Source organism: Paramormyrops kingsleyae, chromosome 22, assembly GCF_048594095.1.
Source record: "Paramormyrops kingsleyae isolate MSU_618 chromosome 22, PKINGS_0.4, whole genome shotgun sequence".
NCBI classification, from domain to species: domain Eukaryota; kingdom Metazoa; phylum Chordata; class Actinopteri; order Osteoglossiformes; family Mormyridae; genus Paramormyrops; species Paramormyrops kingsleyae.
Window position 1 is genome coordinate 5,190,001 of NC_132818.1, and position 13,915 is coordinate 5,203,915.

At 41.8% G+C, this 13,915-nt stretch overlaps 1 protein-coding gene and 2 non-coding genes across 8 annotated transcripts in view; all 3 read left to right on the forward strand.

Annotated features, from left to right (window-relative positions):
- nlrc3 (NLR family, CARD domain containing 3) overlaps positions 1-9,085 on the forward strand; it is a 21,614-nt gene extending 12,529 nt beyond the window's left edge. For 5 of the 6 annotated variants that reach the window (XM_023816602.2, XM_023816604.2, XM_023816601.2 and 2 more), the window contains 14 exons: positions 356-439; positions 564-647; positions 893-976; positions 1,452-1,535; positions 1,830-1,913; positions 2,017-2,100; positions 2,203-2,286; positions 4,727-4,810; positions 4,926-5,009; positions 5,835-5,918; positions 6,361-6,444; positions 6,750-6,833; positions 7,097-7,180; positions 7,414-9,085. In XM_023816602.2, coding sequence (XP_023672370.2) covers positions 356-439; positions 564-647; positions 893-976; positions 1,452-1,535; positions 1,830-1,913; positions 2,017-2,100; positions 2,203-2,286; positions 4,727-4,810; positions 4,926-5,009; positions 5,835-5,918; positions 6,361-6,444; positions 6,750-6,833; positions 7,097-7,180; positions 7,414-7,504 — 1,183 coding nt within the window. In that variant the 3' untranslated portion in view covers positions 7,505-9,085. Of the gene's footprint in view, positions 1-355; positions 440-563; positions 648-892; positions 977-1,451; positions 1,536-1,829; positions 1,914-2,016; positions 2,287-4,726; positions 4,811-4,925; positions 5,010-5,834; positions 5,919-6,360; positions 6,445-6,749; positions 6,834-7,096; positions 7,181-7,413 lie in introns of those variants that run through there. The other variant, XR_002838886.2, reaches the window with a different exon arrangement.
- Positions 9,086-12,390: 3,305 nt separating this feature from the next.
- On the forward strand, positions 12,391-12,463 carry trnar-acg (transfer RNA arginine (anticodon ACG)). The gene has a single exon. It is a non-coding gene; the product is annotated as a tRNA-Arg (tRNA).
- Positions 12,464-12,566: 103 nt separating this feature from the next.
- On the forward strand, positions 12,567-12,638 carry trnae-uuc (transfer RNA glutamic acid (anticodon UUC)). The gene has a single exon. It is a non-coding gene; the product is annotated as a tRNA-Glu (tRNA).
- Positions 12,639-13,915: the final 1,277 nt, after the last annotated feature.

Consider the following 13,915-nt stretch of genomic DNA (forward strand, 5'->3'; position numbering starts at 1 on the left):
ACTGGAAACAGAAACACAGATTTTTGCTGAAGTATAGTACATAGTACTAAGAGATGCTTAAAACATAATGATAAAACTTTGGAGGTCATCCAAAAGTATCAAGGGTCAAAGGTCAAACATGTACAGTAACAGTGAATTATTTGTAGTCCAAAATATGAACCATTTCTCCACGATAACAGGCTTTCTGACACCCTGACTTCAATGATCCTAGTGAGATTATGCTTTCCTTCATCTTGGTGAGAAATAATTTACTAAAAAATCTTGGTTAGAAAAAGGACTGAAGCCAAAAGTCATGTATCTATTGACGACGAATAATAGCGTCTGACCATTTGTATGTATGTGACTTTCTCTGTAGCCTAGCAGAGAATGCTGTGAGTAACAAGGGCACCAAGGCCATTAGCAGATCCCTGCTGGTGAACAGGAGCCTGACATCTCTCGAGTGAGTAAAGAACTTCCTTTTTCCTGTCCTTGTGATTCCTCTGGAGATGGAGGTGTTTAGCAGTGGAGTGCATATTGAGAGCCGGTCACTGAAGCGGAGTTTAACGCGCTGCTGTTGCCGTTAGTCTTCGCAGCAACAACATCGGCCCCAAAGGAGCAAAGTCTCTTGCAGAAGCCCTCAAGAACAACCAGGTCCTGGTCTCAATCAGGTGAGTGAGCTCTGCTGGGCGAATGCTGCATTTCCCACCCAGTCACTCTTCAAATTTTTCATTTTCCTTGTCGATATTTAATATTATAAACGACAACTTACACATAGAAGTTATACTGCACTTGTGCTTACAGCTATACTGAAATTTCTAGTTTTCTACGATTGTGATGTTTTTCAATGGCAGATGTCTGCACCAGTTCTGCATTGCCCGCGGTCTTCAGGAATATGAAATGCTTCTTATTTCAGCCTACAGAACAACGTCATTGAGGATGAGGGGACCAAAGCCTTGGCGGAGGTGCTGTTATGCAACCGCAAGCTTACTACACTTCAGTAAGTGGTGCATGACATCTATCCAGCAATCTGCCTACAAAGCTGTAGAACATTCCTCAGCAGCATGAGTCCTGAAGGCTGTGGATGATACATTTCAATTGACCCCAAATAATTCTAATAATTCCTTAAAGATCAGCTGAGGTCACGTTTTATCTTGAGGTATCTTCGGTTTTACAATGCTTGTAATTTGTGCAATGTTTTCTTCCAGTCTCAATGCGAAATGCCCCTAAACTTTTAACATTTTCTGCCCTTTCCTGCCACTACTCTCTTCCTTTTGCTCTTCCCTGTCAATGTTTTCCTCCATTCTTCCACACAGTAACGCGCGTCTCTTTGGCACTCCAGTTAAAATTGTCTGCGCACTGCTACACTCTTTGCGTGATTGTCACGAGGATCAAAAAGCAAGTAACGCAGGCAGAGAATGTATATTTTATATAGACACACACAAACACAGACACATTTTTCAATATGTCTCCAGCTTGCAGAAGAACTCCATCGGTTCCGAAGGAGCCAGGAGTCTTGCGGGGGCTCTGCAGAAAAACCAGGTTCTAAGGGAATTAAGGTAAGACTGCGATCATTCCAGCTCTGCATACTGCGTACCTTCATCACTGGAGGATAAAACCATACACGCGATCTTTAGAAAACGTATGACTGATATTAGATTTAGCAGTTCACAAAATGGAGATTCTACACGTGATTGGAAGCTCAGACCCCATGTCCGACAGAGTAACGTCACTGTTTGGCCCTGGAACGAAGGGCCCTTGTGTGTTTCTTTGGACAGACGCATCTGCTATGTAAATAAATGCAAGATATATATATGTAGTGATATATGTGACAAATGAAGTTCTCGCCACAGCCTCTCCAGCAACCAGCTTGGCGACAAGGGATCTGAAGCGCTAGCCCAGGCCCTCATGGTGAACCACAGCCTGATCACCTTACAGTCAGTGCTCAAGCTTTTTAATCCTCTTCTCCAGTGTTACCACAGAAGCCTGCAGCCGGGTTTGCGTTTTCTGACAAGCTTTGGTGTGTTTTTGTATTTACAGCCTGCAGAGTAACTCCATCAGCAACAAGGGCGTGACAGCCCTCACCAAAGCTCTGAAGATCAACAGGGGACTCGCCGATTTAAAGCAAGCGTCTCGCTACAAAAACACTCGCCATTGATGCAATCAACCTGCCGTCCGATCCAGCTCCTTCTAGAAAGACTGAGCTTTTCTCTCCTTTCTTTTCAGTCTTCGTGAGAACTCCATCGGGGTGGAGGGAGCCAAAGAGATCGCTAAGGCACTACAGACAAACGGCACACTCAAGAATCTAGAGTAAGTCTCTGACTGTTCTATGCCAGACGCATCAGATCAGTGTTTGCCAACCTTTTTCATTCGCTGGCCCACTTTCATAATTCAAAAAGTAGCTGCAGGCCACAAACACTTACACTGAAGTTTCATTTCATGTTATTAACAACCAGAGCACGTGAGCAGAGTGATGAGAATTTCCACTCATCCATTATGCTCCGGTCAGTTTTCATCCAACTCCAGTTAAAACGCTCACCGCTCGCTCCAAAACAGAAAGCAATCTGCACTGTATTTTAATTTTAGCTTAAACTGTATCCTGGCTAACTGAGCAGCCAAATCCACAATAAAGTAGAAGTTATTAATTATTAATTATGCTCTGTGCTTGCTCCAGCTCTGGCTAAAATGCTTCTGCTCTCGCTCCCACTCTCCTCTCATATGTCCTGCAATTATATATATATATGTGTGTGTGTGTGTGTGTGTGTGTGTCAGTGTTTCCCCCAGGTTTACAGCTTTGCGGGGGGGCAGACAGACGCCAACAAGATTCATGGTGTTCAGAACATTTCTTTTTATGACAATTATCCACAAAGTGTGCAGCCTTTGTCACTGCAGTGTATCTTTCTGGGCTTCTGGAAGAACATCTCTAGAGCCTCTTGATATGGATGGTCAGACACGTCTGGCCCATTTACTGAGATCTGCATGCAGGCTGCAAGATGGTCTCCTTGCAGCCTATTGCGGATGTTTGTCTTGACCTGCAAATACATTAACTGTTAGGCTTTATAAGTGATAGCTGATAGCTTAAAATAGTGATAGTTCTTCACTACCCTGGGAGCATTTAAAAAACACAGATATTTTTGTCTGCTTTTAAGGTGGTTGACGCGACATATTTTCCGACGCGCGAGTGTGCTCACCTGTGCGTGCGCGAACGTGTCTGTGCACGCGCATCGGGGCGGAACTCCGCCACGCGCGATACAGAGAGCAGACCGTGTAGAGACAAAAATGACAAAAAAAAAAAAAATGACAAGCTGTTGTGTAAATAAATAAGGTTATTTAGTGTGTTTAATAAAAGGACAATGTATAGACCTGTTCTATAGGAAAGGTAACCTTAAATGACTTCTGCTGTCATCTGGCTGTGATATACACACACACACACACACACACACACACACACACACAGAGCAATGCCAATGAGCAAACACATCAAACCTGAAAGTCAACTTTATTTAGATATTTTCAGTGCTGTGTTGAAAGTACTGTTTTGTTTTGTTGTAAACATGTTCACCTGCCTCGCGAGAGGGCTGGTGTTGTAATCCAAACGTTGTAATGCAATACTCACTGCTCTTAAACTTCATTTTGCATTTTTAATAACGGATCCAAAACATTGCGCTCCCAGCAGTGCAGTAGTAACTTTGTACATACAGGGGCATAATCTAGATGATCTGTATACTATATAAGAAGGTCTAGATATAGGAAATGACAGAGCAAGCTGACAAAGTGTACGGTACAGTACTGTTTGTTTAGAAATCGGCAATGAATAGACTTTTATGTTGTTGTTCAGGCTAGCAGACTGTTTTGTGTTGGTTTTTTTTTGGGGGGGGGCAAGTATTATTTGCAAATTTTCACATTTGTGGGGATCTGCCGCCCCCTAACCCTGTGAAGGGGTTACTGCATTTTCTCCCTACCTTTCGTTTTCATTTTAATTTGTTTGCTCTTCATTGGTTTTATCAGATCTTTCCGTTTAAGCGATCACGCTGACCCACTTGCCGGGTTTAGCTTCCTATTAAGTCTCTCATTAATTGAGCTACCGAAGTGCACAGCTACATGTGCTGGCCCACCTGCAATACCCTAAGAGCCCAATAGGGGGTCCACAACTTCTGCAGTCCAAAAGTTGGGAAACACTGGATAAGACAATAACTACAGGGCTGTTATTGTAGCAAAATTATTTGCAAATGTGTACGGAGAGTTGTGCGACTGTATCTCAGTCCGTGTGCTTAATCAGATTTGTAAACGTAAAAGAATTTGTGAATACGTACTGAGATTTGCAAATGTGTACAGGAATCTGTAAATGTGTATTCAGAATATTTTGACTTTTTATCCATACATACCTCTGTACACATTTACAGATTTGTCCACACACATACAAATCTCAGTACACTTGCAAATCTCATTACCCATAAGAATCTGGTTACACACACACATATATAGATTCCTGTACACATTTGCAAATCTCAGTATGCATTTACAGATTCTTTCACACATTTACGAATCTGATTACGCACACGGATTGAGATACAGTCACACTGCTCCCCATACACATTTGCAACTAATTTTGCTACAATAACAGCCCCATAATAACTACATGGTCTTAAATATCACGGTATTACTTGATGAATATATGGAGTCCGGTTCGCTGACTTACAAAGTCCCTTCTGTCTTGCTCTATCTTTATCTCTATGATTCTACCCACCAGTCTGACAGCAAACTTGTTACACGATGAGGGAGCGAAGGCGATTGCAAAGGCTGTGCAATTCAACTGTGCCCTTACCTCACTTCAGTAAGTAACAACCAGCCCTCGAGTCGCACAAGGAACCTAATGCATGTATGACTGGTGCACGTCTGCCGTCCTTGTTAAGCGTCATGTTCAGGGCTGTCTCTCTTCCCTCCTGCAGCCTTCAGTGGAACTTCATCAGGTCTACAGCTGCACAAGCCCTGGCTGCGGCGCTGACGACCAACACGGCCCTGCAGCTCCTGGAGTCCGTATTCCTGAGATTCCCGTCTAAGCCGCTAAGCCGCTAGGCCGCTAAGCCGCACACTGGGTCCCCAGATCACGCTCACAACCCACCAGTTTCATTTCACTCTTTCCGCATTTATAGAACCCACAATGGGATTTTAATTAATCACAATCCACGATTTTATACGAAATTATGCTTAATTCAATATAAATGCTGCAGATTTATTGGATTTTTATAACACAGTCATTATTTTAGTCTTTTATTTATATATCATATTAGAGACAAGCAGTAGTTTAAAGTCAAACATTAATTTCAAGTAGAAATACATTGAAGCCCATTATAATTATAGTTCTACAAAAGCTGTTCTGAGCTAAAAAGTTCATTGATAAGCAGTGTCATTGTTTGCTGCTTAATTAGTAGCACCTTTGCAATAACATAAAACACCAAACATTTGTGCTTAGTATCCCATTGGGAGCCAATGACTATTATGGCAATTAAAAGTAAAATGCTATGAATAGTCAGTCAAAAGAAATTATGACACTAAATAAAAAGAAACAGTTTGTGGGAAAGATAAGTGCACGTATGTTAAACATCGCTTATCAATGCACTTTTGTTATGAAACCTGTAAATCTGCATCATTGTTACAGAATTAAGCAAGTGCCCCATGACTTTCTGTGAGCGCTGTATGTTTTCTATATCTGCATATATCACAGATGAATAGTTTGATGAGGGAGGGGCTGATTAACGCACTGCTCCCACAGATAAGAGCCATGCAGTTTAGCGGGGCTTTGGTGTCTCTTTGCTTCTTCGTGTGTGAGCGTGTCTGCTTGTGTCACGTTGCTACAGCCTTCAGGAGAACGCCATCGGTGACGAGGGGATGATCGCGCTTGCGGAAGCCCTACAGGCAAACACAGCTCTCGGGACACTGTTGTGAGTATGAGTCTGTCTATCCGTCTGTCCATCCATCCGTCCATCCGTCCATCTTCTAACAGCTTCTCCTAAGCCTGGCAGCATAGGGCACAAGGGAGCCCTTGGATGGGATGTGGACAGACACACTCACTCTCAGTTAAACAAATCGGCGAGATAGAGATGCCAGTTTGGACTGTCGCAGGAAACACACACAACAGTATGACTCCTGTAGACCTGTAAGGTCCTGTTGATATTTTTGTCTTTGCATAGTTGCAGTTAGGTGTTTAGTTTTTATCAGTCAGTGTCCCGGGGGGGGGGGGGGGGGGGGGGCATTACACGCTTGTTTCTATATGTGTTATCGCCCTCACCAGATAGGTTGTGTGTGTGTGTGTGTGTGTGTGTGTGTGTGTGTGTGTGTTCTTGCCATCACCGGATAGCTTATGAGTGTGTATGATCCCGCCAGTCTCCAGGGTGTGTCAGTAGGCAGAAGAGGAGCCGTTGCCTTGGCAGAAGCCCTTTGTTCCAACAGATCTCTGCATACCTTGGAGTAAGTCCATCTCTACTCACCCTCTTCCTCCTGCCTTTTTGCTGTCACAGGTTATATTATGTATAATGTAGGAATAAACTGAAAGCTGTTATGGTTTCTATAAACTATCACATTCTGTAAATATCTTGCCAAGGGTGATGTTTCCTAATTTTTTTAAGTCTAAGGACATACCACCATGAATCACCATTTTATCACTTTTTCATAAAACATTTTCACTCAAGGGAAAATTAATTATTAGTGTCTTACCATTTGTTTCACTGTTTTGTAATCATGTACAAAAATATATATTTTTTGTTTTATTTCAGTCTGCGTGGAAACTCGATAGGGATGGAAGGGGCTAAAGCTTTGGCAAACGCATTGAAGGCAAACAGCAGTCTGAGGGTCCTGAAGTGAGCTTTTATTTTCACTTTCTATCTCGTGATTATGTTGCACTTAGCCTTATATACTCATTCTGACTATCGCTGCTACTCTCAAACATAAATTACATCGCTGTCATAAATGCGCCACTCCCTTTTCCATTGCGAAAGATTTGAAGCTTATACTTACTGTCAGTTACGCAATATGACATTATTTAATGGAATAGGTTGGTAACCTGTAGTAAAAAGTTATATGAGAAGTTAAGCATAGTAGTTACTCGACTTTGTCCAATTAGTTTGCAGGAAAATGCACTGGGAATGGATGGAGCCATTTTCATCGCCACAGCCCTAAACAGAAGCCATCAGCTCACCTACATCAAGTGAGTTTTAGGGCACTTATTCAGAAATGTGTTCAGTTAATCCTGTTCCTGTAGCGTATACTGGAGTATACATGTCATTTTCATCAAACAGGAAAACAAAAACTTGACATATTGTGATTTATCAAATACAGTGTCACTGTACTGTTACTTGAAAACTGAAGCAAGCCTCTACTGTCCATAATTATTCAACAGTTTCCCAGCAGCTAATATCCAGCTCTTACTTCCCATTTTAGCCTCCAAGGGAACCGCATTGGAGATTCAGGGGCTAAGGTCATATCGGACACCATCAAAACCAGATCCCCAGAGTGTGTGGTGAAGATCTGAACGGTTCTACAAATCAGCAGGAGCGATACGGCAGGTCACGCTGCTCTAGGCAGTCCGGTTAGGGCTGACTGCGCAGTTAGAGGGGCTCAGACACTCGGGCAACAAGCCCAGGGTGAAGAGAAGTGGCTTTATGGCCTTTACAGAAGAGCTAAAAAAAAAAAACAGATTGAAGAATCTGTCTCGGGGAGACTGGGGGACTTTCATGGCGTCTCTCATTCTGCTACACTGTTGATGGACACAGTAATGTTAAGCTCCATTCTGGCTCCAAGTGCAGTATTTCAAATGATATCTGTAAATAGTGAATACGTAATCATTATAATGTAGTTACAAATCTGAGATATATTAGGTTACACGCCAATTAACATTATGTTGGTCATTAAAGAGATCAGCCAATCCGCACTATGAAATGGGAGTCTGCAATGCAATATGAGACCATTAACTGGGATCTACAGAGGCCAACCTGACCACGTACATAACCTTAACAATTGTGGGTGAACTAAATCAACAGCCCTGTGATCCAGACTCAAGAAATACTGTGCATCCTGGTGAACCTCACAAATCTGGCATGTATGGCAGGCTGCCTTCCGGAAATTGCTTCTACACAAGATCAATGCACAAAGACGTGTAAATAGGGGTAACGAGCACAAAACCCCTGAGCAGGAGGATGTCAAATGTCTTCTTTGGCCTCCTACGACAGAGCTAGACATCTCTGAACTTTTATTGGATGTTCTAGAGTGCAAAGTAGACTTCTACCTTCTTCATGACTAAGAATTGGAGGCTCCTCTTCTTGAATAATGATCCAATATCCCACATACGCAGCTCAAAACAGGATTTGAGGCATCACTGTACCTCTTCTAAAGGCAAAGGCTGGACCTAGTCCTTGATGTTCATATATTTTTAGTTTTTTTTTAATGTTATTTTGTCCACCATCTGTAAATTTTCAACAAGGCTGTTCATGTGGCATTATTGTGCAAAGATCCAAGCCTTATTTATAGCATGTTCATGTAGAATCATTGCTCAGGATAACCTTCGGTTCCAGGTGTCACCGACTCATAATATAATCATAAGATCTTGAAGACATTAGCTTGGGAACAGAAAATAACATCTCAGTTGTACCACTGGTATATAATGCCGATGTCACTGACTGGGTGAACAGAGTAAGTGGCTCTCACATGCTGTACAGTGTAGGCATCATATTTGATGAAGATATTTCTTTCATGGTTGAAAATGTTTACACTTAAAATACAATTCATGAAACATTCACTTTTCCTTTCGATGAAAAAGTGAGTAGACAGAAGTTGATTATGTGTATGAAGATGAAAAATGAACTACGATAATGAAATGCTAAGCATAGATCTTCATACATTTTTGGTTGCCGAGGTATTGAATGTTTGCTTCATTCTCAAGGCCATTTCATTTCACTGGAAAATGCAAACAATTGACAGATGACTATTTAAGCATAATTACAGCATTGTTTTGGGAATAACATATGTACATTTATATTGTAAAAAAATATTTTATTGCCCAAGTTTTTAAATGTTTTTTGCACATTTTACTAATAAATTATATTTTTGTCCCTAATCCCATTTGTTTCATTATTGGTTAATACTGGGAAAATGTGCCCTTTGCCATGTAAGGGGACCTTTTTGGAGGACTGCATACAATTCCAAAAAATTTAATCTGCTCCCACGTTTTCCACTAGCGACGTAGCTTTTCACAAATGATTTAAAAGAGAAACACGTCATCTTCAGTAGAGTTTAGATTCTCTGCCCGAGCCCGAGCCCAGACCCGACCCGACCCGACCCGTGGGCCGGGTCGGGCCGATATTTCCTGCCACTATCTTCGGGCCGGGCCGGGCCGGGCTGGGCGGGGCCATGATCAAGCATTTGTGTGTGGTTTTTTTTTTTTTAAATCATTACTTAATTAGCCTAATTGGGTGGAGAGCTATGCCATAATTATAAATGTAGCTCCCTCCCGTAAGACACGAGCACAAGAGTCCTTTGCATTTAACTGAGCCGACGGTTTATTCGAAAGACAGTGGCTTCGTTATTATCACCATCATGGCAGACGTGAGAACTAAATACAGATACGGAAACACAAAATCAAGCACATTTACTTACAATATTAGCTAACAAACATTGAAATTCAAATGAAATATAAACATAAATAACAATAAAGACAGCTTAGAGAATTCATATACAGTTAACACGAACCTCAGTTAGCATTTACATTTACATGGCTAAATACAACAAACTTAACTAAAACTTAATTAACACATACCTCGTTGGCTGCTTACGGAAGGATTTAACCTTTTTCTTAACCCTTTACTTAAAGTTCGATGCCGAGTACACAAACTGGTTCCAGCAGCAAGCGAACTGGATAAGTGAAAACGTGCTTTTCTTCTAAACGTGTCTCAAAAATCCATTCTGAATAAACAAACAATGCAGTTTACATGCTTCGTCCTTGTTGCATTTTTCATTAAGATAAATCTAAACTAATTTCTGTAGTTCAAACAACTTAGAATTGTAGTTGAGAACGTCTGTTACAACGGCTCACGTATTAAAAAATAGTCGGGTTTAAATCGGGCTCGGGCTCATAATTACAGTTAATGTGTCGGACCGGGTCGGGCTCGGACACAAGGTGCACGGGCTCGGGTAGGGTCGGGTTTAATTTTTTGGGCCCGATCTAAGCTCTAATCTTCAGCAGCTAGCTGCCTGGAATGAGATTCTCTGTTACAGAGTAGAAAACAGTTCAATTAATGAATTAATGCATGAAGTTTTCATGAGGCAAAACCTCTAAAACACCTGATTTTTTGTATGAGGTACTTATATGAAAGAGTGTTTGGTTTTCCACAGATAAAACAGGGCCTTATCAGTGATGAAGTTCATTCACAGTTCTAGAACCATCTTAAGGATGGTACAAGCTGAAATGAGCATTTGTGCTCTTCTCAATGACCGATTTTCACATTGCTACTTTCAGTTATCTAACAACTTTTTAACTAAAATCACACACTGACCTCAGCCAAGACAGCATGCAGCTGCTTCATATCACCCTTTGTAGTCTGTAAGGCATATTGTGATATTTTTTTGGATTTGTGATTTTGATCTTGGTGAATTTTGCTGAGGATGGACAGATACACAAATCACATCATATGATTTCCATAAAAAATTGAACACTCCCAGAAGCCTTCAACAATATTGTATTTTTAATACTTTTGACTGGACACTTATGAGCTCAAAGGTAAACACTGATAAGACTGATACTGGACACCGCCGGCACAGTTACTTACAAAGCAGAAACACCTGAACCTTAACTGGAGAGAAATCTCATTTCACACCTGGGGCCTTTATGAAGCAAACTCGAGGGAAGAACATCAACTTAAAATGCAGAACCAGTATCTCATTACAGCAGAAATTGCCTCTTTTCATGGATATTAACAAGATTCAGCACACATAGTGAATGAGCTTCCAACACAAAAATAATCTATGTGCATCTCTGCTTGTATACATCAAAGGTCTGTGATTAAAAACTGCCTGACTTTTGTTGAAGGATATTACAGTAGGAAAACTGAATATCGAATTTGAAGTTGAACTTTACTGCGGTCACAGGATTTCCATGGACAAACCATTTTGAGAGCTTGAAAAGACTCATTTTTTAGGTTCTCTTTGATTGGTCCAACCACCGTTTGTGATCCCAAAGCCTGAACATGACCTGCTCTGGGTCAGGTTAGGCATGTAGCACAAGTTAACATGTTGATGGCACTAAGTAAACGAAGTAAACCAGTGTTACCTCTAACTAACCACAATGTTTTCACCCAGGCGGCCCGGGTTCGACTCCCGGTATGGGAATTGCGGTTATTGGTGTCTGCAGCCTTATATATGATCGTGTCCCTGTGCAAAGGCAACGAAAATCCTCTTCCTGAGGAATCTGACGATCTTGCTGGAAATACTGACGAGTTATTAGATACAAATCAGGTGGACCTATCAGTTGACTGTCATCCTACACGTACTTTTGCCACACTTTTTTGTCACTATTTTTATTACATTTTTAATATTTTTAAACCAAGCCAGTGAAAAATCTCAGCACCGATTCCCTCCAGTTGTAGGTTGTGTTGCCGTGCCACGTTACCCCTGAATAACACTGTCCCCGACAATTCAGATCAGACACACAAAATTAAATTATTTACTTGACAAAATGCATTTTCTCCATAGAATGACTTTCTTTTCTTCACGAAATGCATTTTGTACACAAACAAATACGAAGAATATCTTACCCGTGGTCAAACAGCCAAAAAAAAACAATAATACGAGAGATTTTGCTCAAATGTAGCAGTTTTTCGGCCATAAATGTGAGCAGTGTCTAGGATGCTGGATGCGAAGCCAAAATCGTCAGAGATGCGAAGGGAATGTACGTGCCGCCGTGACCTTCAATCATACAAGCGCTCTGCGGGTGGGCGGGTCCTTGTCGCACTGGCCAACCACGCGGGACCAGTCGCCCGGCTTGGCCAATCGGTCGGGAACGCTGTGAAACATTTCGTTGAAACACTTCTTCAACTGGCCAATAGGGGGCTGAAACATTTGTTGCACTAAAACCGAAAGTAGGCAGGCAGGAGGCACAAAGATGCCAGACAGATTCGAGAAGCATCCCGTGTTTTCAGACTGTAGCATTTACTTTGAGTTGATTTTGTATCCGTCATTCTCATAAGCATTATTGCTACCTGAAAAGATGACATTCCTTGTGACATTATTTGATACAGAGGGGAAGAAGCTGTTTTTTGGAAATACTTGAAAATCACATGAAGCGTGGAATTGACACAAGAATGACCTGGATGCTAATGCCTTTCAAGCCTTTGCTCTTTGGGTCTCGTGGGGTGCACACTGTCGCATGGGCCAGTGGCGCAATGGATAACGCGTCTGACTACGGATCAGAAGATTCTAGGTTCGACTCCTGGCTGGCTCGGCCATGGCTTTCTTTTACTCTGGTGCCGTCTGCATTAGCCGCTCTATTCGCTTCCTCTCATCAGCTGCAGGCACGGAGCTCACAGAAGGCAAACAGCCATGTGTCCCATATGGTCTAGTGGTTAGGATTCTTGGTTTTCACCCAGACGGCCCAGGTTCGACTCCTGGTATGGGAATTGCAGTTCTTCAAGTCTGCAGCCTTGTAGCTAATTGTGTCCCTGTGCTAAAGCAAGAAAAAAGCTCTTACTGAGAAGTCTAATTTGGGGGCAGCATGTAGCTCAGTGTGCTAAGTGCATGTGCCTGTAATCAGAAGGTTGCCAGTTCAAATGCAGCCTCTGTAGGTCTTCAAGCAAGGCCCTTAACCCCTGGGTGCTGCTATGGGTGGTTGCCCTTTGCAGACAACATACTCTACAAAAAAAGAGCAAGTTGAGGGAGGCATAAAGACAATTTCCCCATGGGGATCAATAAAGTGTCAATTATTATTATTATTAAATCCTGCTTCATGATACTGGCCCCAGGTTAAGCATGCAGTGAAATTACCATGGCAGTATACCCCCTTTAAAAGTGAGCTACGATTCGTATAACCAAAGCTCATGGGTAAGACTCAAGAAACCTTGCTAAACCAGGCCTACCAGCCAGGGTCTCTGGAGGATGACGGCCCAGAAGGGGGCGCTGCCTCCCACCTGCAGGACTGCTGGGGGATGACCGCCCTGAAGGGTTCGGTTACAGCGGCTACTCCGCAAATCTTTTAAGATTCAAAAGATCCGAAACTCACCGAGTGACCGAATCTGTTTGTACCGAAAATCTAAATAGGAGCTAAGAGCTAATAGAACCCCTGGCAGCAGCGTTTGCTGATGATTTTTGGCAGACAAAACAAACTACATACTAAAGGCTGTGTATTCTGCATGTTAATAGACGAAAGATACAATAGATGTGGCTTCAGTATTGTTTTATCATTTTTTAGTTTTTTTCAGTTGGTTTGGCACATTTCAACAGACATTCAATAAACAATCCTTTTCGGTATATCCTTTAATTACAGCATTTTTAGACGATATGTTTGCAAATTTTGTAAGGTTTTATCAGTCTTGGAGCTGACTGTTCATTTATATTTAAAAAGTTAAAGCCTGTTTATGTGCTTGTTTTTAATTATAATTAGACCATTTTAATAGAATAGGTTCTGTAAATTGAACTGAGCTTTTCATCACTAACTCACAGCATACACATTTCAGGTCCAGAAAGTATAAATCCAGACCAAGGTTTTCTTACAACCAACCTGTTGAGCATAAAGTGTCACAGTCATAGAGTGCTCATATGGTCAGTTGTAACAAAACCTTGGTCTGGATTTGCACTTTCTGGACCTAAACTTTCCACTTCTGGTTTTCGTACAGGATTTATGGACACAACTGTTGAAATCTGACTGACCACCTGTCGCCGGACCAAACCACTTGTCGAT